Raw genomic sequence first — 25,971 nt, 5'->3', positions numbered from 1 at the left:
ATTTGCAGTAATTCATGAAATGTTGTTACTTAAAATGTTTTAAAGTTCTCTGTTTAAGCAGTCAAGTTAGCGGAAAATGAGATGCCACTTGCCATTGAATTTGTATGATGGGCTATATTATTTAGGTCATTGGACTAAAGCTTTTCCTAACCATGATGCTAAGGGTCAAAACTTGTAGGACAAATATTAGTCGGCAGATGACTTGTTTGTATGATTCTTCTATGAATTATTGCTTCAAGATTAGTTTCTGTTCTCCTTCATTTATTTGTTTTTAACGGACTCTTCTTCAACTATACTTAACAATTGTGAGAAAAAACTTGTCAGTTTAGACTAATACTTGGTCCCCCCAAAGTTTTGTAATTCAGTCCCAACTATAAGTTAAGTAACGAAAAGAGATCTAGAAGAACATATTGGTAGAAGAAGTTTGAACACTCTGTTTCAAAACGACTCCTTCGTTTCCCTCAAAAAATCCAACTAGAACCTACTGAAGAGTCTCCTTTAGTTATCGTTTTGTGATATTTCACTGGTGTTAAAAAGTTCACATGATCTCAAAAACTGCCATCCCTAGTCACCAATTTTCAAGATCACTAAGTAATCCCCTAATTGACATTTCTCATAGAATCACCATTGACAGTAATAGTTAACAAAAGCCCCCTTTTGTCTCGACCTACTCTCCCCACTAGTGGCTGTACTAGACAACAAGGTAAAATAAGTAATTTTTTTACTGATTACTATATCTGGCGAGCTACGCAATTAAATTACCCTGCATTTATACAATGCTCAATATAACTACTACTACTGCTGGAATATGTTAAGCCTCTTCTTAAATCTAGGTGACTAAACTTTTATTTATATCTTTAACTACAATGATCAGAAGTTCTACTTCTTTCTAACTTTAGCCTATGGGTATCTTCGCCTTGTTGGATGAAGAATGCTTCTTCCCTAAGGGAACTGACAAATCGTTTGTTGAAAAACTCATCAAATCTCAGGATAAACATCCAAAACTGTGTAAAACTGAATTTCGATCTAATGCCGATTTCGGTGTTATTCATTACGCTGGTCGAGTTGAATATAATTCAAATCAATGGCTTATGAAAAATATGGATCCGCTCAACGATAATGTGGTCGCACTACTTCAGGCATCAAATGATCCATTTGTTCAGGTTAGTTTTCGACAGCTCTTTTTTAATTACTACCATACTTAAATGGGGTTTGAGTTACGATTTGGTACCTGAATATTTCCTAAATTAATCGTTAAGTATCGAGTTTAAAAATCGTTTCATTTGAATAGTCAAATAATATTACTACCTCTCACTGCTGTATTCTTCGACAAGTATATCACTTAGACGATAAAAGTTACATCTGAGATTTTGATGCATAGCACTTTGTAAACCGAACATTAAACATACTTGCAAATCATTTCTTGAATTTTCACCTTTTTCATCATATTTCGTTTCAATTTCTTTGTGCTTTTACAAACACGTAAACGTTTGATATCAGACAGTTGATTTGATAATTCGAATTTTTAGTATTAATAATAGAAAAATATGAATTTAATATAAACCAGAGTAAACTCCAAACATCAGGTAATCTCTAAATTAAGTGCTTTTAAACTTTTGCTTAATATTGTGTGTTTTAATACAATAAATGTAACAAATCGGCGGAGATATGACTTTTATTGCACTTGTGGAGACTGAATTTTTTCGAGTTGTCAAATGTTTAAGTGATCACAGTAATAAAATTGAAGCAAGTTTGAATAATTTTTATTGATACTAGTTCGGACGTTCTTCAATGAGTTGTTCTTCCCGCTTGATTAAATCACTGATTTTGTAAACTAGACAACAACTGTTTCTAAAGCCTTATGATTTTTATCTTGCTTAAACGATCTAATTCTAGTCCGAATTCAAAATTTTGTCCGTTTGTATACTATATGATGTCATAAACTGTCTCAACAGCATTTGTAAACTTCCTGTAAATCGCTTTACAGTAGGATTTCGGTTGTTATTGTTCTTATGTCTTATTTTTTGTCAGGCTATGTGGAAAGATGCAGAAATTGTAAGCATGTCAGCCACTACTACGACCGACACCGCTTTCGGTTCTGCTCGTAGTGTTAGGAGGGGAATGTTCCGTACAGTAAGTCAACTCTACAAAGATTCACTTATACGTTTGATGACTGTATTGAAAAATACGTCTCCAAACTTTGTCCGTTGTATTATTCCAAATCATGAGAAAAAGCCAGGACGAATCGATGGTCCTTTAGTTTTGGAACAACTTAGATGCAATGGTGTGCTGGAGGGCATAAGGATTTGTCGTCGTGGTTTCCCCTCACGTATCCTCTTCCAGGAATTCAGGCAAAGATATGAAATTCTAACTCCAAATGTTATCCCAAAGGTCAGTACTATTTTAACTAAATATCATATTTTTCGCTGTCAGTGAGTTTTTTATTATGTATCAGTTGCTCAAAAGCCATCAGTTTTTTGCTCACTTCTAGTTTCGTTTGGAATTCCGATTTCAGTAATTAAGAATAGTTTTTGAACTGGATAAATGAAGTGATGTGTCCTATTTCGTGACTGAAAATCTACTTTTATGTACAAACAATTTGTGGTTTCTAACACTGCTTTTTTAAGTCAAGAAGTATTTCTCATTTGTACAAATCATACAAAGACGTCACATATTTTTAAACAACCTATTCATAAGTTAATTTATCTTTTAGTTTTCATACAGTCTTGGGATTAAACTAGTACTCTGTATATTAAGTCAATTTATACACTGGTCACTCTGTATTCAAACTTTTTATGAACCTTATATAAACTAGGCTTCTGCTGTCTAATTTATTTTCATTATTGTTGGTTAAGCAGTTACTAACTTATTTTCTTGTACGTACTAACCAATGCCAACGTTGTCATAAATGCCAATATGCATGATTAAGTGTAGGTTTTTGTTAAAATGTGCTTCATTTAAATTCTGTGTGATGTCTTACTGTATATACAAACTACTTCGTAATAAAATTATTTTTTGCACCTCATATAACATTCACAGATTTAGAAGTCCTTGTTATTTCGAACTGAAAAATTAAATATTCTCCACAAAACCCCTTCTGATCTATTCTTAGCATGTCAAATGAACTAATCATGGATGAAACGATAGTTAAGATACTGGACTTTTAATCAGTAGGCAATAACTTTGAATGCTGTCCTATGTGCTTTGTTTTGGGTTGCCAATTAGTGTCACTTGCCTCCACACAAAAGTTGTCTCAAAACTAATTGTTCAAACTCTTGCTTGAAAAATGAATTGATGTTTCTTGAAAACTTGATAAATTCACGTTACATTATGAAATAAAATGGTTTTTCTTTATCCAATCCCAGGGATTCATGGATGGTCGTAAAGCCGTTACTGAGATGCTGAAGGCTCTCGACTTAAGTCATGATGTCTACTGCATTGGTCATAGTAAAATATTTTTCAAAGTTGGTGTTCTTGCCCAGTTAGAAGAAGATCGTGATATACACTTGACTAACTCGATCATTAAATTCCAAGCATATGCTCGTGGTTATCTAGCCCGACGGTAAGTTTATTAATTGATAACTTTGTTAGTTTATGTTTTTCGTCATGTCTTACGGTTTCAAGCTAATATCCTTTCATTGTTTCATCATTAATTCTATCTCTGTGCGTCGAATAAGTTATATCTTTGCTTTTTGGACATAACAGAGCTTAGATTTCCTATTTTGTAGGCACTAGTGTAAATCTGGGACTTTAACTGAGTAAACAGATTTAGTTGGACTTTAAGGCATCAAAAAACTATCATTCTTCTGAGATTGAAACCATCATCAAATCCTCAGTGCAATATTTTATTGTTTACACATCTATACATATCTGTATAAACAGAGATATCTTAGAGTACAATTGTCTGTTTCACATGTTTCGTTTAGTCTCTTTTGGTATCTGTTATTAACACTTTCCGTATATATCTAACTGGTTTATATTTTTTATGGGTATCGTTCTTTCTGTTTTCTACAGAGCTAAGGAACAACGCATACAAAACATTCAAGCTAGCAAAATAATCCAAAGGAATTGTGATGCTTACCTTAAACTGAGAAATTGGCCCTGGTGGCGTTTGTTTACAAAAGTTAGACCACTTCTTACTGTTACTCGCCAAGAAGATTTGGTCGCCGTTAAAGAAGAAGAGCTTCGAAAGGTTAGTGTGAAAATCATTTTGGATATAAGTTTATAGTTCCGTTCTAAAAGTAAAAGTGTATAGTCGTCCTTAAATTCCATCACTTCTTACTTCAGCCTTGAAGTTCTATTAAAATCCAGGTATTTATCTGTTCCCAGTCAGTCATACTAACGTAATAACCCGGCACAGATATCCATCAGCCCAAGTTTCTACACTACGTAAGTATTGCAAGATGATATGACAATATGAATACCAAAGTGGTAACCTTAATGATAGTAAAAAAGGCTCAAGAAAAAATAAATTCTCGAAGTATAAAGTATTTTTTGTGTTTACCTTTCACAACAACTGTACTTCATACTGCAGTTCATAAATGTATGAAATTCCTCTATACCTGTCCTCGTCATATTATCTTCACATCCAGTCATTGTTTAATTAGATCGGAGTTAGTATTCACTACATCCTCCTTCTATGATCGTCAGATGCCGAGGTAGTCTTTCATAATTTGTTTTAAGAGTAAGTGAATTAATTGTCCTATTACTTATCTAACTGGTTGATTTTGGAAAAGAACATGACAAAACGTGACCAGGTTCATTTTGTACAATTATTTATTCATTTACCCAATCGAATCTAATAGAAATTTTTACATTTATCCCTTTGATATTGTTTTATTTTAGATTCGAGAACAAATGGAAAAAGTTGTCAATGAGCTTAATGAAATGCAAAGATCCTATGAAAAGTTAAGCAATGAGAAAATCCAGCTAAATGCCGAATTACAACAAGAACACGATTCAAATCAAAATTTACAGACAGTAAGTTTTTTTTTGTGTGTACCAGATAATATCTTCCATCAATAGTCTTTTTATATCTTTAAGATATTTTCGATAATTTACTAATAAAGACATTTTCTTTTCTTTGTGGTGTTATGTAGGAGCGTGATCGTCTACGCGAAAAATTACAAACTTTAGAAGAAGACTATATGGAACTTGAGAATAGAGATAGTGAGGAAAAATCTAAATTACATAATCTGGAAGCTGAACAAAAACGTCTGTTAGAACAGGTAAATCCTCATGGATTCTTCTGATCATCTGTTTAAAATTAATGTATATTCGATAATGGAACGGTTAAAATACTCCACCCTTAATCGCTAGAAACCATCTTCGCTTTGGGCAGTCGAGTTGTACTACTAGTCTTCACACATAAAATTGAGCTCGTAGTTCGATAGTACATGACCCAGTGAATAGTTAATGAATTATGTCGGATTTAGTTAATTAAATTCATATGTGTACTGCTTAGATTTTATTATATTCGTCAACCGTTTTTGATATTCCTACATATACATATTTTCTGGTATGGCTTGCATTCCTATTCCCCCATTTTTAAATGTCGTGAACTAACAATTCGTCATATTTTTGTCAATTTCTTATTAAGTTGATTGAAACTTGTCTTCTGTTCATTCTACACGTTTCCTTAAAGTTGTGTCATTGTAGTAATATTATTTTTGTGTTCAAATCTTAAACACTCTCAAATCTGAATGTTCTTCATCCGATCTCCTGTGGGGTCGTGGATGCAAAATTTTGAGGAATCTAAACCAAGTCAAAATATCTGTCCAATGCTTTCTAGTTCTCAGGGCTGCATAACTAAGGTTTTAACTTGATTATCTGTAAAACAATCTCAATCCATCAGAGTAAAATTCACTAATGGATTACTTCGTCCCATTCTAGCACCACACATTCGTACCTACATATAAGTGTCGTTACCATAGTATTTTCAAATTCATTGGTCACTATATTTACTTTTAAACTACCGAAATACCTGTGTATAAGATGGTTAGATTCACAGTAATTGTTCGACTACTCTTAATCCATTAAATTAAAAAAAAACTTGCTCGTAATTTTTTGGACGAATTTCCAAGTTTTATTTCCATGTATTTTTCAATGCAGTATACTCCTGTATATAATTTTATTTTTATTATATTTTATTTACTTGTTTTTTGATTTTTATTTAACAGATATCAGATTTATCAGATCAGTTAGAATTGGAAGAACAACAACGCCAAAAATTACAAGTTGAAAAGACATCTATCGAACAAAAAGTCTCTCAGCTGAACGATGGCTATGTTAGCATTGAAGATAAATATAATAAACTTGTTAAAGACAAAAAGCAGTTAACTGATCGGATAGATTTGTTAACCAGTCAGTTAGCAGAAGAAGAAGAGCGTAGTAAACAATTAACTAAACTTAAAAGTAAATATGAAAGTAATCTTAATGAACTTCAGGATAAACTTGTCCGTGAACAAAAATCTCGTCAAGATATCGAAGTGGCAAAAAGACGACTTGAAACTGAGGCTTCCGAACGTCTAGATCAAGCATCGGAATCTTCAAGAGTTGTAGAGGAACTCCGAGCAACAGTGGCTAAACTTGAGGCAGAAGTTGCTCAATTACAAAATCGATTAGATGAAGAGATTGTTGCCAAGGCTGTGGCACAAAAATCAGTACGAGAATATAAATCACATATTCAAGAACTCAAGGAAGATTTAGAAGCTGAACGAATGGCTCGTGACAAAGCTGATGAGGCTAAAAGAGATCTGACTGAAGAAGTGGAAGCGATGAGATTAGAACTCATTGACAGTGGAACAAACAGCGAAGCACAAACTCAAGCTCTCCGAAAATATGAATCTGATTTATCCAACCTACGTCATCAACTTGAAGCTCAGTCAAAGTATGTAGTACTGTTTTCAAGCAACATATGCAACCACTTATGTGTAATAATTAATTAATTATTTATTTATTTAAACACATAAATATTGGTACAAAAAAGCACCAGATAAATATGCGCCTCACAAATCTCATTTGATTTGTGTGAGGGCTGTGATACTGCCCAGGTGCCCAGACTGAAGCAGGTGGTTTTCTTAGGGGGCCACACCCGGAGCCTTTGACCTGAAGGTCTAGTCCACAAGGCAGTGGAGCATCGTGAGGAGATGCAGTCCCATGATAGCCGGTGATCAATGATTGATTCGTACGCCATTTGTTCCTTCAGGATACTGGAGCCCATGTGCACCATTGGTTCGGAATCAGGGTTTTCCAACTCCCCTAGGTGGACTCGCCTTGTCCACCAACCCGATTAAAGCGCCGGACATTCGCTTTTCGTCCTCTCAATTTCGTAAACAACAGTGATGCCACGAGAAGGCAGTGAGTAGGACTTCCCTGGTAGAGGCTGTATATTCGCTGGCCATGTGAGAGCATTTCGAGAGGGAGAGCGGACTCTCACCACTCTCGGCCGTACCAGGGCATTTGGGGGCAAAGTGGCTACCGCCTTCGGGTGGGCGGTCGTCTGCAGAACATTGGAGAAAATTCATATATAAATGCTACTTAGTAATTAATAAAAGCATTTCTCATACCTTGTACTGAGATCGACAATATCACGTTCTTCTAAACAGAAAACTGCAGTTAGCTTTACACTTTGATAGGAATATATATTAATTCTATGTTTGTTCCGTTAAATATAAGAGATTTCAGAGCATACTTTCTAGTGGAATCATGTTCTATGAAAATCCTACTACATTAAAGTGTAAATAATCGTCAACTGTAACTAAATGGTTAACTGGATATTCAGTAAGAGACTGATGTTATGGTTTCTAGTCTTCCATATTAATACCAGGTGTTTATATCCAATGTCAATGTAATTATTACGTTGTTTGACCAACATACTTTCTTCATATATACTCCATATTCAGTGACTTTATATTTTGTCCGGTCTGTATATGCATAACTAATAACAAGTTTCTTATCCGTCGTAATACTACATATATCTAGTAGTTATTTCAAATCAATTCATGACCCACTGGCAATAGATCAGTTTATTAGCTTCACTAAATAGGAAGGTATTCAGTCACTTAAATGACACCTTATTAAATGAACATAATTTCATGCAACATATTAAATCACAATTGTTATTCACTCTCTCGTCATCATACTTTACTATCCTAATTTCTTAATTACTTGATTTTGTCCATTTTTTCTCATGCGATGTATTTATTCAGCACCCATGAAGCTACTATTCAAGAAATGCGTAAATCTCATGCTGCAACTCTAGAAACATTAAACGATCAAATTGAACAACTTAAAAAAAGTAAAGTTTCCTTAGAAAGATCAAAAGTTCAACAAGATTCAACAACTGATGCATTACAGAAACAAATTCAAAGCCTTAAACAAGACAAGTGAGTAAATAAAGTATATATATATTGTGCGTAAAAATATCCAACAATCTGTTGTATTGGTTTTCACCTTTTATGTGTATGTCAAAATAAGTCATTAAATATTTTCGGAATGGGGGGTTGTGGAGATTGTAGTAATTTAATGGTTGGATTCATGAGTCAATTTATGCTAGACCGCCATGGAAAACCTGGAAGAACTGGACGGCCGTTTCGTCTTAATATGGGACCCCTCGGCAGTGCACATCCACGATCCCGCACACGGGACTCGGATCCATACTAGGATGAAACAGCCGTCGATTGCTTCCAGGTTTTCCATAGTGGTCTAGCTTACATCAACTCATGAATTCAACCATCGAATATTTGTCTTACTATGGTTGGATTATGTTGATCATTGATCATTAATATTATTTTTGCATATATCACATTTTGTATTCGTCAATTTCTATAATTTTCTCATCGGTTTTAAATCATTCATTAAAAAAAGTCAATTCACTATAACATAATTATTACTCACCTTTATTCTTTGATATTTATAATTGTGTTATATTTGGTGCATCAGGAAACGAAGTTATCGTTCGTCATGTCTCAGAATCAGTCATAATGGTGTAGTGAACGAGAACATAGGTGGGGACAATCGGATGTATTTCAATATAACAATACAGAGTATCTAAGTAAAATCTGAGATCCATACAATAAATACTTCATTTATAAAATGTCAGCCAACCGTCTCAGACTTTATTTTTCCTTCATTTCCACACCAATCATTCTCTGTTCTCGTCCTCGTTCTCTTTTCTTCGATCTTCTTAACCTTTTGTTGTAGTATCAGTTTATATGTTAAGCCCATATACTTTATTCTACCTTCTGGCCAAGCCAGTTTGCCTGTCCATTATGAGTCATATTTTAATCTTGTTAATTATTTGCTTATTATATATATATATATATATATATACTTATATGAGCGTATGTGTATGCACACTTCGTATCTTATTCATCATATGTCTGGCTATAAATATTGAGTAATGCTTGCTCATAGCGAGTTGGCTTCCCCACCATCTCCAATACGTCTTATTTATGTTCCGCTCGCATCTATTCGCTTCATCACTCTGATTCTCTGGCCAGATCAATGAGTGTAGAAAATACATGTGTTCTAAATCCATTCTCGTATTTGACTTATTTGACTCCGTTATTCTCCAGTGCGGATTAAGTCATATATTACATACGATGATAGACAGTACGTATATTTTGACAACGAACAATCATTCATACGATCAAAAAGGAATCAGATTTAGGCCACTACATTGTCACCAGACATTTCACTTTCGATTGACAATACATACTACTTATATCTATCGACATCAGTAGCACACACCGCAATGGTACTGAGGTATTCGCTCCTTGTCTTTATTGAGATACTAAGTTTTAAAATCATTTTGTACCCTTAATTCTGCAAGTTGATATTTTTTCTCAAATCATGTTATGTTTTTTTTAACCTTTTTTATTATCACCAGCATTACTACTACTCTTATCATCTGAATATTTTTATCATTATTTGCTTACATGGTGTGAAAAATTTGACCAATTCATATATATCCCCAGATTTTACGCTACTCATGACTAACTGATAAACCCCTTTAGTCTCCTGAAATTAACTATTTTTCCCTTATTGTCATTCATAAAATTTGGATGATAGAAATCCATATTTAAGTTTATCAGCAACAGAAAAATTTGAGCTCTAATGGTAATCTATTTTTCCTAGTTTTACTTAATTCAATTCAGTATACTTTGAATCCATAAATTTTCTACTGCTTTTCCACTTTACATCACTTTTTATTTCTAGAATGGAAATTGACAAACGTCGTCGTCAAGTTGAACAGCAACTTAATGAAAGTCTAGTCAAAATGCAAGAAACAGAAATGCAACGTAATGATTTGGAGTCCAGACTCACTAAAGCGTTGAATGAAATTGAAGGTTTAAATAATGCGATGGAAGAAATTGAAACTAAATTAGGCAAAGTCACACGTTCTGAAACCTCTGCACAATCTGAGCTCAACCATTTACGTGCGCGGTTAGAAGAAGAAACTCAGGCAAAATTAAGCTTACAGTTACAGCTACGTCAAGTAGAGGAAGAAAGAGAAACAGTAAAGGACTCTCTGGATTCTGAAGAACAAGCCAAAACTGCCCTAGAGAAACATATTATAGCACTTACTACGCAGGTTATTACCCTTCTTTTTTCTATGCGAGGTTTTTTTAGAACGGCTTAAAATGTGTTGATTATAAATCGCTTTATAATCCATTTAATGTATGGAATTTATTCGAATTAAGGGCATACTTATAAGAACTCTGGTTATCTTTGGGCATTTTTGCCCATAAAATGGAGAACATATATTTCATTCAGAAAAAATCAGCGGAACAAACTAGTTTTTAGGGACAGGTTTACGGACTCAATTATGCTTATTCTTTCTGTGTAATTCTACTCATTTGGTCTGTACGTCTTTAAAGTGTCAATATTTAAGCATATTGAGCTATTAGTAAGTACTGCAACTCACTAATGTGAATCAAACTGAAATGGATTTTATGCTAGATTTTCTATTTAACTTGGAAAACGTCTCATCCTATTTCACAGGTTACAATACCTAAGAGTCCATACTATCTGTCCTTTTTTCTTGTTTCTATCTCATATCCTTTACTTAGTTAATCTCCATTATTGTTTTACTAAAATTTCATTCGCTTTATGTTTTTTTTTAAATTTATAGATGCAAGATGCAAAGAAAAAAGTGGAGGAAGATACACATCATTTGGAAACCTTGGAAGATGCACGTAAAAAACTTCAACGCGAATTGGATGATACCCGAAATCGTAATGAAGAACTTGTTTCCCAAGTTGAAAAGTTAGAGAAGTCACGCAAGAAATTACAAAGTGAAGTAAGCTGTCATGTTACTTTCCAATTCTAAAAAACAATTCATCTGGTTTCAACTATACAGTTTATAGTGCTAAGTTTAATTTAAATCAGTAGTGTTCTATTTACATAAGTGTTGTAACTTACAGCATAAGTGATGTTGAATAGCCTTGTTCCTATCTATATTACTGTAATTAATGTATGAATATATAAGGTATACATTTCATACTTATGGTATATTGCATAACTCGACAGAGTGGACATACGAACACTCATTGCTCCAACTATATTTAGAAATCTAATTTTTGTTCAGAATTTTTTCAAAGTTTGAACAAACTGACCTAAAATTACCTAACCTACAACCAATCAACCAAGCTACAAGAACTAGCTGCCTTGGTTTTATTTTATTTATCGAGTATTATATTCATAAGTCTTTTAAGTAGCTGATGCATTTGTTATTCCTTCATTAACCGCCCAGTCAGAGCTCTAAGCCGATAAGTCTAATATTTTTTATTGATCAAAAAATTGAAAATGGCTTCTCCACTATTTTTTCCCTCAGTAGTCTTGCTAACTAACTATATGAGACTATACTTTCGAACATTTTTATTAGTTTTTTTTTAAATTCTCATTGATTATGTAGAGTATCAATAAAAGAAAGCCGTCGATAAATCAAAATCAACAATATATTAATTGCTTGTAGTTTAATTTGCAGCTGATTATGAAAAAAAAAACATGTCTTTCATTATAACCTTTTTACGCATCAAATTACTATTCTGAATTAAATCTTTCAATCATAAACAAGTACTTATTTTACTCTTTGCTTAGCTATGATTATTGTATAAATCTTTTTTTTCAGCTTGAAGATATGAATCATGTCATGGCTAGTCAACGATCTGATCAAGCTAATAATGAACGTCGAATCAAAAAATTAGAATCAACTCATGCAGAAACTGTTAATCAACTTAATAGTTTTCAGGCTCAAAAAGATGCATTTTATCAAGAAATGCTTGAAAAGGACACAAAATTATTCACACAAAAGAATGAAATGGAAAAGCTAAAAGAACAGCTAGAAGAGTCAGAACGTCAGCGTTCATTACTCGCTCGCGAATTAGAAGAACTTGGTTCTCATGGGGATGATGCTGGAAAGAGTTTAGTAGGGTTGGAACAAGCAAACTATCGTCTAAATGAACGACTAAAAGAAACTCAACAACAAATAGAAGAACTAGAAGATGAAATTTCGACATTTACCATGGAGAAACAACGAGCAGAGGTTAGTTGATTAAATCAATGACAATTTGTTTTCCATAGAATTAAGTATATCGTTTCATAATGAGGAACCCCTTTTATCTTTTATTCGATAGGTTCAGATGAATGCTGTTCGCACTCAGCTAGAACGAGAATTGGCGTCTCGTGATGACTTGCTTGAAGAACAAAGACGTCAATCTCTTAAACGTATCAGAGAACTCGAGACCGAATTAGAAGAAGAACAAAGAGAACGTGCTAGTCATCTTAATGTTCGCAAAAAATTGGAAACTGATCTAGCAGATATTAGTCAACGCTTGGAATTAGCGAATCGACAAAAAGAAGAAGCTGTAAAGCAATTGAAAAAATACCAAAGTGTTACTGGGGGCATTCAGCGTGAACTTGAAGATGCTGCTCGTGCTCGTGATCAGGCTATAGATTCTGCACGAGAATTGGACAAGAAATATCGTATGCTGGATGCAGATAAAGCTCGACTTCAAGAAGATTTAGGTGTAAGTGAAAGAAATTGTCGTAATCTGAAGAGCGATCTAAATGAAGCTTTGGAGGAGTTATCTGTTGCAAATAATGCCAAGTAAGTTGCTTATTTGCTCCGATATTATGAATTTTATGTGTTGATTTTTGTGTTGTATTACGGCTAAAATCAATCACCTTATATATTCTTTAGAACTTTGGCACTGGAAGAAAAGAAGCGTTTAGAAGCTCGTATTACTGCTTTAGAGGATCAACTGGAAGAAATACAAAGTGCTATGGATGCTACAGAAGAGCGCCACAAACGAGCCTACTGTCAAATGGAACAAGCTCAGACTGATTTAAGCGTGGAGAAAAATAACTTCTTACGTTCAGAGTGTCAGCGAGTCTCTCTTGAAAAACAGGTATGTTCTTTAGAGCTGTTAATTGTTATATCACATTCAACAAACTGATTTTTGACTTCTCATAATTAAGGTTTCGTTTCTTGTTCGCCTATGGAATTTCAGGTGAAAGAATTACGCGATAGGCTTGTCGAAGTTGAAAAAGAAGGAGGACGTCGTGGTAAAGCTCAAATCGCAACATTAGAAGCTCGTTTGACAACCTTAGATGAGCAACTCGAAGCAGAAAAACTAGAAAAGTTAAATGCAAACAAAAATTTCCGCAGAGCTGAAAAGAAATGCAAAGATCTAATCCTTCAAGTTAGTGTTTTTTCTTTACTCTTCTTATTTTATTGTTGATATTTACCTTAAGAATGATCAGTTCATAAGACTGCATCTTAGTTATTTCATCTCTACATTTATCACATACTGCGTATATATATATATATATATATATATATATATTGGTACAAGGAAGCACAGGATACATATGCGCCGCACAAGTCTCATTCGATTTGTGTGAGGACTGTGATACTGCCCAGGTGCCCAAACTGAAGCAGGTGGTTTTCTTAGGGGGCCACACCCGTAGCCTTTGACCTAAAGATCTGATCCACAAGGCAGTAGAGCATCGTGAGGAGATGCGATCCCGTAGTAACCGGTGATCAACAATAGGTCCATACACTATTTGTTCCCTCAGGGTCCTGGAACCCTTTATGCACTATTGGTTTGGAATCAGGGTTTTCCATCTCCTATGTGGATCCTCCATTTCCACCAACTCGGTTAAAACGCATAACATTCGCTTCTCGTCCTCTTAATCTCACAAACAAATCCCACCTCGAGAAGGCGCTGAGTAGGACCTCCTTGTCAGTGACTATACGCGTGGCCATATAACAGTATTTTGGGAAAGAGATCGGACTCTCCTCTTCCTCGAACGTATCAGGGCATTTGGGGGAAAGAGGAGAATAACAGTTCAATTTATTCTTTTCTATATTAATTATATGTTAACTACGCCTATCCTTACCATTTTGTCATTCATACATGAATGAAACTTAACTATTGTTGCGTAAAATTTAAAGTTAACAATTAGTGAAGGAAACTAAATGCTGACGATATTTTGATATATCACATGTTTAACTTTAAATGTCAGTGTAGGTGTTTATCTTAATTGGGTTATGTGTACACTTAATTCATCGTAATAATAATGATAGCCTCATTGTTTAGTTAATAACGGTATTCAGTGGATATTTGAAATTACTATTGATTTTGTGTTATTTTAACAAGTATATGTTTAATACTTTACTTCTATATATGTATATTTTCCGGTAAATATTGTCTAATTTATCAAACTGCATAGAATGATGATTTGAGACGATGTGCAGAAGCATTGAAAGAATCTTTTGAAAAAGCTCAATCTTCATGTAAACAAAATAAACGAGAAATAGCAGGTCTTGAAGAAGAGAACGCCAGAATCAATGCAAGATGTCGCCGCCTACAAAGAGATTTAGAAGAAGTGATGGAAGCTAAACGAACCATTGAACGAGATTTACAAAATCTTCGTAAACTTAGTCGGTACGTCTGTCATATTTTTAAGTATATTTTAACGGTTTACTCAATGTGACCCCATAGTAATAAAGCAGAAGAGCGTAAACTTTTAAGATAACGTTTCATAATAATACAGTAAATGGAGAATGATCTAATTGACAAGTAGAAACGAGCTCATCATCAAGTTGAGTTGGTTTTTTGCCAATTAAAATATAGGAAAAAATATGCAGCTACACAAACATTATATGTGAATAATAAAATTTTTATGTTGGCTGAAAAGAAGTGATAATTCGGAGAGGTGTAAACAACTGATCGTTGACAGTAATAAGAAAACAACATCACATCAAGAAGGAATAGTTATTGGCTCTGTTATTACTTACTTACTTACTTACTTACTTACTTACCTACTTACTTACTTACTTACTTACTTACTTACTTACTTACTTACTTACTTACTTACTTACTTACTTACTTACTTACTTACTTACTTACTTACTTACTTACTTACTTACTTACTTACTTACTTACTTACTTACTTACTTACTTACTTACTTACTTACTTACTTACTTACTTACTTACTTACTTACTTACTTACTTACTTACTTACTTACTTACTTACTTACTTACTTACTTACTTACTTACTTACTTACTTACTTACTTACTTACTTACTTACTAACTTACTTACTTACTTACTTACTTACTTACTTACTTACTTACTTACTTACTTACTTACTTACTTACTTACTTACTTACTTACTTACTTACTTACTTACTTACTTACTTACTTACTTACTTACTTACTTACTTACTTACTTACTTACTTACTTACTTACTTACTTACTTACTTACTTACTTACTTACTTACTTACTTACTTACTTACTTACTTACTTACTTACTTACTTACTTACTTACTTACTTACTTACTTACTTACTTACTTACTTACTTACTTACTTACTTACTTACTTACTTACTTACTTCTGTTACCCCTCGTCGAGGAGCATAGGCTTCTCACCAGATTCTCCATCCAACTCTGTCCTGAGCCTTCCTTTCCAGTTGTTATTCATCCTTTTCATATCTGCTTCTATTTCCCGACGTAATGTGTTCTTTGGCCTTCCTCTTTTCCACTTCCCTTCAGAATTTCAAGTTAGGGATTGAGTCGTGATGCACATTAGTGATTTCCTTAATGTATGTCCGATCCACTTCCAACGTCTTTTCCTAATTTCCTCTTCAGTTGGAAGCTGGTTTGTCCTCTCCCACAGAAGGCTGTTGCTGTTGGTATCCGGCCGATGAATGTTGAGTATTTTGTTTAGACAACTGTTTATAAATACTTGTACCTTCCTGACAATGGTTGTAGTAGTTCTCCACGTTTCAGCTCCGTACAGTAGAACTGTCTTGGCGTTCGTATTAAAGATTGTGACCTTGAAATTAGTTGACAGTTGTTTTGAGTTCCATATGTTCTTCAATTGTAGAAATGCTGCCCTTGCTTTGCCAATCCTCCCCTTTACATCTGCATCAGATCCTCCTTGTTCACCGATGATGCTCCCCAGGTACGTGAATGTTTCCACCTCTTCCAGAGTTTCGCCATCAAGTGTGATTGGGTTGGTGTTCTCCGTGTTGTATTTGAGAATCTTGCTTTTTCCTTTGTGAATGTGGAGGCCTATCGATGCGGAGGCTGCTGCTGCATTTGCGGTCTTCATCTACATTTGTTCGTGTGTATGAGATAGGAGGGCTAGGTCATCTGCGAAGTCCAAATCATCTAATTGATTCTGAGAAGTCCATTGTATTCCGTATTTCCCTTCAGATGTCAAATTCTTCATAATCCAGTCAATCACTAGAAGGAAGAGGAATGGGGAGAGTAGGCAGCCTTGTCTGACTCCGGTCCTTACTGGAAATGCATCTGTCAGCTGTCCTCCATGCACCACTTTGCACTGTAGTCCATCGTATGAGTTTTGGATAATGTTGACAATCTTTTCAGGAACTCCATAGTGTCGAAGAAGTTTCCATAATGTTCTCCTGTCCACGCTGTCAAATGCCTTCTCGTAGTCATGGAAGTTGACGTATAGTGATGAGTTCCACTCAACTGATTGTTCAATGATGATCCGTAGTGTCGCAATCTGGTCTGTGCACGACCTATCCTTACGGAATCCAGCCTGTTGATCCATAAGTTCGGCGTCTACTGCGTCTTTCATCCGATTCAGCAGCACTCTGTTGAAAACTTTTCCTGGTACTGACAACAAACTGATGCCTCTGTAATTCTCACATTTGCGCAGATCTCCTTTCTTTGGTATCTTGATGAGATATCCTTCTTTCCAGTCCATTGGCACTTGTTCCTCTTCCCAAATCTTCTTGAATAGAAGGTGAAGCATATTTGCAGTTATTTCAATGTCTGACTTCAGTGCTTCTGCTGGTATATTGTCAGGTCCTGCCGCTTTCCCACTTTTGATTTGTCTGATGGCCATCTTGACTTCTTCGATCGTTGGTGGAGTGACATCTATAGGACCGGCAGTAACTCTAGAAGAGCTACAGGCGGAGTTATTGGCTCTCTTATGCTTTATATTTATTCGAATGGAAGAATGGGACTTGTTTATTTATTCGAATAGTTGGTGTGTTTCTTATAGAAAATAATGTACAAATTATTTCCTGCCAAGCTTTCAATTATTAAAATAAGAAATATTTGTTCAGAGAAGAGTTCTCTTTCTAGCAAATTCATTTTCAAAGCCTTTCAGTCGCAAATATATACTTATTTTTCAAGATGAAAATAATTACAATAATAGTGGTAATAAAATTTTGTTAAACATGATAATGATCAACGTTATTTTTACCAGGGAAACTAGCAATAGTTTTATTGTTATAGTCTTGAATATTCCTATTGTAGTGAACAAGAACACGGGTGAGGACAATCGAATGTATTTTAGCACAACATTACAGAATATCTCATTAAAACATGAGAACCATATAGTAAACAGTTAATTTGCAAAATAACAATCAATTGTCTCAATTTGACTGTTTGTTCTGCAAATATCCGTCCATAGTCTCCGATTATAATTGTTCATACATTTTCGTACCAATTGCATTGCGTTCCCGTTCTCTCCTTATCGATCTACTGAAATATATTCAATGCCCGACCATCACCATATACTACTTATGTGGATATCAATAACCCACACCACACTATAACTATTCCTTATTCGTCTTCTTGATGAATAGTCAAGCCCTCAACAATAAAACTATTATTATTTTCTCCGATAGAAATAACGCCTCAGTAACTGTGTCTCTTCTACCTCACTATTACCATGTTTTTACACTAGAAAAAATGGAAGTATTTGATCACAGATGTCTTAGAAATATTGCTCGCATCTGCTGGGATAACCGGGTAAGTAATAGCGAGGTTAGACGGCAGGGTATTAGGGAATGATGGTAAATCAGTTGACGAGGTCATGAATCTTCATCGACTGAGATCGTTGGGCCACGTGTTACGTATGCCTGAACACCGATTACCACGACGCGCTATGCTGACTAGTATTGGGGATGGTTGAAAGAGAGTTAGGGGTGGCCAAACCAAAACGTGGCATCAGAGCGTGAAGTCACTATCTTCTAGTCTGAGCCATGTTGGTAGATGCAGACTACTTGGTTGGGGTTCACGTGACTGTCGTAACCAATGGTTGGGGACTCTGGGTGACATGGCTCATAATCGATCACAATGGCGTAGGTGTATACACTCTTTATCTTCCCTTAAACTATAATATTAAAATTGCTTCATAACTTTCTTCCTTCCTATACTATATCCCTATATATACAACCTATCTTTTATATACTACCACCACTAAATGAACTACTTCTATGAATCCGGTGTTCATCTTGCTGTGCTAACGAGGTATGCATATATGTGCCTGGTCCTGCGTTGTAGCTGACTGACTGATTGACTGTATTTCTGTTTAAAATCATGTAAGGTTTCTCTGGTGATTGGTATTCCGTTTCATTGTTTACTTCTCACATAAAGAAACGCTTTGCATGGAATAATGATATTTTCTCCCTCTCTCTCTTTTCGTATGTGTAGTCTGCAAACTATTCATTATCAACGTAACAAATTGTGTATTGAAGTTTTTTTTGGGTTTCATGTTTTATTTGACTGACAAATATCCAAATTATTTTTTCTAATTATCATTATTATATTCTTCTTTTCTCCTATAATTAGAAGTACAACTCGTCCAAATCGTCAATTGCCGACTGTACTCTCAACGCTTTCACCTGATGTTACAGTAGATGAACATAATTCAGTAAATGAGTTGGATTCTATCACTAGTGATTTTGGAAGCAGTGGATCAGTTGTTACTAACAACACTAATAATAATGCTTCTACGCCTTCAGCTAATGAAAATTGAATTTTTTTTATTATCTACAAACTATTATTATTATCATCACAAAATATCAATGGGAAAGTCTTGTTTTACTTTCCTATTTTTAGCCTGTTCTGAGCAACTCATATATTATGCAAATATGCTGTTACACAATTTGCACAAACAGTTATACACTTTATCTATGGTATACTACTATTATGGCTGGTGTGTTATTTTTCTCGTCACTTCATAACAATTTCCAAAGCCGATCTGAGTTTACCCCCCGAATATATATATATATATACGTTGGTGTGTATGGTAGTTGTTCCAATTAACTGACACTACAAGTATTATTATCCTGATAATCATGATTGCTTTATGTATCGGAAGAATTTTCATTCCTTTACACTAAGGTGCGTCACTAAAACTTCGAACCTTGGTGTTTTCAAACCTCCGGGTTTTTTTTAAAGAAAAATGAAAATAAACTTTTTCTAACTTTGTTGGTTTTTTTTCACGATTCTGATTGGATTTTTAGAAATTTTTTTGCCTTTTGCTCCATTTGTAAATCGATGTTAAAACTAAAAACCTATTTGTTATTGCTTGTTTAATTATGGTATATATTTCAGCCTTCATCAGCAGTCAAATACATCACTCTAAATATGACACATTACTTTTCTTAAGATATGTTCTTTCCTTTTTGTTCTATAAATACTGCGTCCGAACGTCAACAGTTAGAATTGTTGAAATTTATACCATCTGTCTGCCTTCTATGCAAACAAAACTAATTTAAAATTGATATGATGTTTTCTATCTTGAGATACGTTTTTTTAAAAAAAAATATACTTGCATAACCTATAGTTCTTTTCTGTCTTCGACCTTCGATGTCAATCTGAACGTTATCTTTAGCTCAGATTTATTATCAAATATTCATACAGTACAATCACATGTATTACCTAATACTATATACCGTCATTAGGAAAGATACATGTTCACAACTGTTGCCCTCTTCAGTTGTATAGATTCCCATATTTTGTGAATTACTGTTGGTAAACTAGATAGCCTTATTCTTACGTCTCAACAACCAAATCTAAGTCCATGTTCTAGCCTTTCGTGGATATTGTGTCGGAATCGGATTTGCCACTCGTATACCTACAATAAAGTAAATAGTAGCGAAGTTTCAACTATAAAGTGAGCTTTTTGGACATTTTTACCACAGGTACCTCCGTATCTTTGATTACTAAGATGATTTCCATTGGTTTTTCTTCTGACCACGGAATAAGCAATGCTTGGGTTATGAACAAAGTACTACGTAATGATTGAAAATCAACTGATGAAGTAGTGAATCTTTACCAACTGAGGTGGTTGGAACATGTGTCACTTATGCCTATCCACCACCTTCGACGGGCAGTGTCTGATGTAGGAGTAGGCTATACGAAAGCTAGGGGCGGCCAAACCAAGACATGACATCAGTCTATGAAACCATTGACAGTTGGGCTGAGCCGTGTCAATAAGTGTAAACTACCTGGTTGCGGTCCGCGTGATTATCGTAACCAATGGTTAAAGACCTTAAATGACATGGCTCAAACAAAGTAGCTTGGAATGGCTCATGTGCACCCATTGTTTGTCTTCCCCCAAATCCTGAGATTCTAAATTCTTCATAACGTTATTTTTGTTTTTGTTCTGCCAATTTACATTCACATGAATGCCTAATTTATTCTATTGCCATTCATACTGTTACTAACTCTACTGTTCTGGGATTTGGCTTGATAGTTTTACTTTTGTGCTGATGGAGTATGGCAGCTTGAACCTATGTACATACATAACAGGTTCTATGTTTTGACTGACTGGTTTTATTTCTGATTCGTTACTGTCAGTCGTTTTATTTGGATAAATCTTAATTAATCATTTTCGATGTGTATAGTACTGGTTACATTGTGTACAATTCAGTATTATTCTTTTGTAGGACTGTGGATACTGTTATTGTATACTTTTTAATCCATATGAGGTAGTTACGGTCCATATTTTTATAGATATTTTAGACTGCGGTGTGCGTTTAGAAACTTAAGTTCCTGTAGTGCCTTAACTGCACTTTATCCTTGTTTTTTTTAAATGGTTCTCTCAAATACGTCGCCGTATTCGATTCCTCTGTCGTTCATTTCAATCATCTTAACAACTTTCAAGGTGGTAGGATACTTCACACATGTTATTCTGTTTGGATTATAGACATGCAAACTCAATCACTTTTAGCACAAATCGAAACGTCTTCTGAATTATAGATTATTCTCATATTATACGAGTAATGTATAGCTATTTATCTTAGTTGCAAATGTTTTTCACACTGATTCATAATTCTCTAGCATGCATATAATAATTGTTTACCATTAAAGTAACTGATTCAGCATTCCACTTGAAAAGATTTAAGTACGTAGCCTAGTGAGAATTCAATCAATAAAGCGAGCTACTGAGCTTGTAAGTTTGTAGTATTGAGTCACATGTGCACCAGAATATTCTGTAAAGTATATTTTGATAATACATACACTAAATTTTCCATACAGGAAAAAACGCAGATTTATGTGGTATATTCAATTTAAAATGTGATCTAAAAGTCTTATTATCCAGCACACATTATTCTATCTTGTTATTTTGGAAGTATGGCTAAATGTTAATTTGAGTATACAGTTATGGAAATGACAAAAATGAGTTAAGGGCTCGATGTAAACCGTTAAACATGCAACAGGGATTAACCCTGGATATTTACTTCACTCACTCCACCAGAGGGAAGAGTAGCACTGAATAACAACGCAAACACTTTAGACTCTTGATCTTTATTTTGTATCTAGCAGTATAGGGTTGTGGAGATTGTTAAGTTTTTTTGAGATCATCAACTGACCAATGTTAGTCACTGTACGGCCGTTTCATTCTGGTATGAAACTACTTAGTGGTGCGCGTCCATGATCACGCACGTAGGACTCTGACCTAGGGTCTTACCGAGGTTTCCATGCAGACTAACTATATCTTTCGAAGTTTAATATTTGAAGTGAGCCAAATTTTACAAGCTAACCACCTTATTTACCAACTTAAGTAATGGCGTCATTTTGATCTGGATAAATGTGACCTACGTTCTGAAAGTAGTGGTAATCAAATGTCATACTTTTAGATGAAGCTGCGGTTTCGACATCTCACGTTATGCTAATTAGTCTAGACTTACATATTTATTTTGTGATAGAAAAGCATTTGTCTGCACTCAAGAAGTCAGGTATCTATATGAGTGAAGTAGTTGCTATAATTTACCTGTTCATTATAAACTGACACCTTATAACCTCCTAGAAACTTTTTTTTCAATATTATGCTGCAGTAATACTTGATAAAGCATCAAAACAAATTGCCGACGGTTGTGACTGATATAATGGGATGAGTAGTGTGAAAGTATAACTTGCCAGACGGAAGATTACTACACGTATTTTTATTGTGTAATTTATAGACGCTTGAATTGTTCACCTGTATATAAGTTTTTGACTCATAAATCGTCTTGTCTGATTGTTCCAGATCTATGATTAAGTAATTGTTTCTCTATTACTACGACTTTGTGTCACTTATGACTAAGTTACGTACATATTGTGATTTTCTAGCTGTGTTGGCGTATAATCATTAAGATATATTATTGTATGAGTTTTTAACCATGAAGAAGAGTACAATAGAAAACTGATCTACTTCCTGTCTTCATCTCTGATTGAATATTTGGTCGCAAGGAGCAGCTCGAGAACAAATAAGCGTCGAAGTCTCGTTGGCTATTCATTAGTTGATGTCATCTGGTAAATAGGTCACTGGTCGTACTGGTAATATAGGTAATCCAATTAATAGTCAAACTAAAGAGAGAGGAAATACAACGGCCGTTGTAATTACGACATGATCACGCGAGCTCCAATAGAATCCAAGGAATAAATTTCTCTATTTTTTTGTTGCATCAATAATTCTTACAGGTAAATAACTATTCAGTCTCATTATATAGTAACATCAGTAAAAGTTAGCAAATTGTTTTCTAATCCAAGGCTACTGTAAACGTTTGAATTTAACATGACTGTCGATCGAACATTTAATATTCACAACATAGATGTTATGATTCGCTAGTGATTGAAGTTGAAAAGATATATATATATATATATATATATATATATATATATATATATATATATATATATATATACTATCAATGTACTTTAAATAAATTATCATAAAAGTTACTTTCAAGAAATTTTACATTGTTTTGGTGCGTTCATGTATCGCCTTAACCACCATCCCAAGTATACTGATTGAACGCTGAGTGTCATATTTGTTTCATCGTTTAATACAAATCGAATTTAATCAATCGCTAGCTATGATGTCGTCATTAGTCTAAATAACATTAAGTACTTTTTATGCATTCAATATGTATTACTCCTTTTTAAATATTTCTCAATTCATAATAACGTCATAAATGACCATAACAGTTGAGTATAATTCTGACCTAGACATTTCTTTTTTAAAATCAACTTGATAACTATTTTATTGAACAAAAACTGACAAATAAACAACAGTCGATTATCTTACACATTAAATTTACGTAACATTTCTTACTTTAATCGATTTATTTTACATCGAGATGACTTTTACAAAAAAAAATTGGTAAAATAAATCAATAATATGGTTTCTTATCCAATATAAACTTCTGATCTAAACTTGTTTTGCTAATTGAACTGATCGAATAATCTTAATGAATAGCATAAGTAAACATATATAAAGGGTTATTTTTAGAAAAAAATTTGTCACAATTTAACTCCAACTACTGATATCATAGTATAATATAACATTAAAGTATTATGTTCAGTTATGAATGTTTGTTTTGATAAATCATTTCACATTAAATCAATTGTGTTTTTGTTTTCAGATTTTTGAATATTTGTTCAGAATTTGATTATTCTAATCAAAATGAATAAGTGTACGGATTTTTATGTTAAGAATCATGTGAATTTGAAACCTATGTGTTTGTATAATTATTCAATTCATCTCTCAATAGACACATAGCTCACATATATGTAACCAAGATATGTGTAATACAGTAATTTTATATTCATTGACAATAGGTTTAGTTTATGAACAACTTATCTTACTTAAACTCTTGCGTGTAAATGAATCAATTCCTTATTATTTATGTGGTGATAATTAACATAGAGCCTCTGCCAGGGAATTCCTACTCACTGCCTTCTCGTGGCGGGGGTGTCTACGAAATTGAGAGGACGAAAAGCGAATGTCTGGCACTTTAACCGGATTGGTGGACAGGGCGAGTCCACCTAGGGGAGTTGGGAAACCCTGATTCCAAACCAATGGTGCACATGGGCTCCAGTATCCTGAAGGAACAAATGGCGTATGAACCAATCGTTGGTCACCGGCTACCATGGGACTGCATCTCCTTAAGATGCTCTACTGCCTTGTGGGTTAGACCTTTCGGTCAAAGGCTCGGGGTGTGGCCTCCTAAGAAAACCACCTGCTTCAGTTTGGGCACCTGAGCAGTATCACAGCCCTCAAGCAAATCGAATGAGATTTGTGCAGCTCATATGTATCTGGTGCTTCCTTGTACCAATATTTATGTGTTTAAATAAAATAAATAAAAAAACATAGTTTTCTGAGTTTGCGCGATGACTTCGCTTTCTTTTCCTTTGTCTCAATGTATTCCACTCTAATTTTTTTCAATGACATGAACAATTGTGTAACAACCGTCAGTAAAGTTATTTCTGTTGGAGTCTTATTATTTAACTTACTCATACTTATAGAATCTTCAGCTTTTAACTTTTCAAATTCAGTGAAATTGTCATACATAAATAGCAACACCTATTACGAATGCAGTCTACTTTCTTATGACGTCAAATTACTAAAAAAAAGCCGTTTGATGATATCTTATATTGTCGATATATAGGATTAAACTTTTGAATGTTTGATGTTAGATGGCTAGGTATAAAACAAAAGTTAACAATATCCCTCTCACAAAAATGTAGCTCTGAATAGAATAACGATGAGAATGAATAGTCGTTTAACAAGGTATCAGTTATTAATTTTTGATCTGAGGAATGTAGTGAACTGTTACTTGCCGTAGGCTTGTTCAAAGGAAAGCATGGTTCCAAAACTCTAGGTGATATTTCTTATCTTCATTGTTTTTAATGGAAACCTATCATTTACTATGCCGTTCAAAATTTTAGTGATTTAAACTATACCTCGTGGTTATATATTTACTAATCAATGCAAATCTATTATACACTTTTTTTCATAATTATCTTAGAATTAACCTGTTGCTCGAATTATAAGTTGCGCTTTCGTAAAATGATTAGTGATTATATGAAGCCGCTCAAAAGGAACTGGGTAGAATGGATATTGGATACGTAAAGTTATTATTTATTGGTAATCACTGTTGAAGCTTGATCTTTCTGTGATAATTACCATCTGTTAATCAATTTAACCCATAGTTTATACTGATTGACGATGTACCTGAATCAGATTGAAAGAAGTCAGATTAATATAACTATAATTAACTATATAAGGACTCTCGTCTAAATTAGAGCGAATAGTTTCACAGTATTTGAGCGCCGAGTTGATGTAAGACATTAAATAGGAATAATATATTTGTAAAATCTCAGCGAATGAATTTGTAGTAAATCCAACGTTCGAATC

The 25,971-nt window shown here is 34.2% G+C and overlaps 1 protein-coding gene across 2 annotated transcripts in view; it reads left to right on the top strand.

Annotated features, from left to right (window-relative positions):
- The window catches only part of Smp_046060.1 (putative myosin-10 (Myosin heavy chain, nonmuscle IIb) (Nonmuscle myosin heavy chain IIb) (NMMHC II-b) (NMMHC-IIB) (Cellular myosin heavy chain, type B) (Nonmuscle myosin heavy chain-B) (NMMHC-B)), a gene marked incomplete at both ends in the record, with an annotated part of 33,219 nt that extends 13,902 nt beyond the window's left edge, over nucleotides 1–19,317 (top strand). For both annotated transcript variants that reach the window (XM_018789588.1, XM_018789586.1), the window contains 16 exons: nucleotides 900–1,163; nucleotides 2,032–2,391; nucleotides 3,366–3,562; nucleotides 4,015–4,192; nucleotides 4,846–4,980; nucleotides 5,100–5,228; nucleotides 6,180–6,889; nucleotides 8,211–8,387; nucleotides 10,222–10,597; nucleotides 11,138–11,305; nucleotides 12,137–12,550; nucleotides 12,642–13,114; nucleotides 13,208–13,415; nucleotides 13,518–13,709; nucleotides 14,743–14,957; nucleotides 19,131–19,317. In XM_018789588.1, coding sequence (XP_018655014.1) covers nucleotides 900–1,163; nucleotides 2,032–2,391; nucleotides 3,366–3,562; nucleotides 4,015–4,192; nucleotides 4,846–4,980; nucleotides 5,100–5,228; nucleotides 6,180–6,889; nucleotides 8,211–8,387; nucleotides 10,222–10,597; nucleotides 11,138–11,305; nucleotides 12,137–12,550; nucleotides 12,642–13,114; nucleotides 13,208–13,415; nucleotides 13,518–13,709; nucleotides 14,743–14,957; nucleotides 19,131–19,317 — 4,383 coding nt within the window. The remainder of the gene's footprint in view (nucleotides 1–899; nucleotides 1,164–2,031; nucleotides 2,392–3,365; nucleotides 3,563–4,014; nucleotides 4,193–4,845; nucleotides 4,981–5,099; nucleotides 5,229–6,179; nucleotides 6,890–8,210; nucleotides 8,388–10,221; nucleotides 10,598–11,137; nucleotides 11,306–12,136; nucleotides 12,551–12,641; nucleotides 13,115–13,207; nucleotides 13,416–13,517; nucleotides 13,710–14,742; nucleotides 14,958–19,130) is intronic.
- Nucleotides 19,318–25,971: the final 6,654 nt, after the last annotated feature.

Source organism: Schistosoma mansoni, chromosome W, assembly GCF_000237925.1.
Source record: "Schistosoma mansoni strain Puerto Rico chromosome W, complete genome".
NCBI classification, from domain to species: Eukaryota; Metazoa; Platyhelminthes; class Trematoda; order Strigeidida; family Schistosomatidae; genus Schistosoma; species Schistosoma mansoni.
This window is presented reverse-complemented; position numbering and strand designations above follow the sequence as displayed.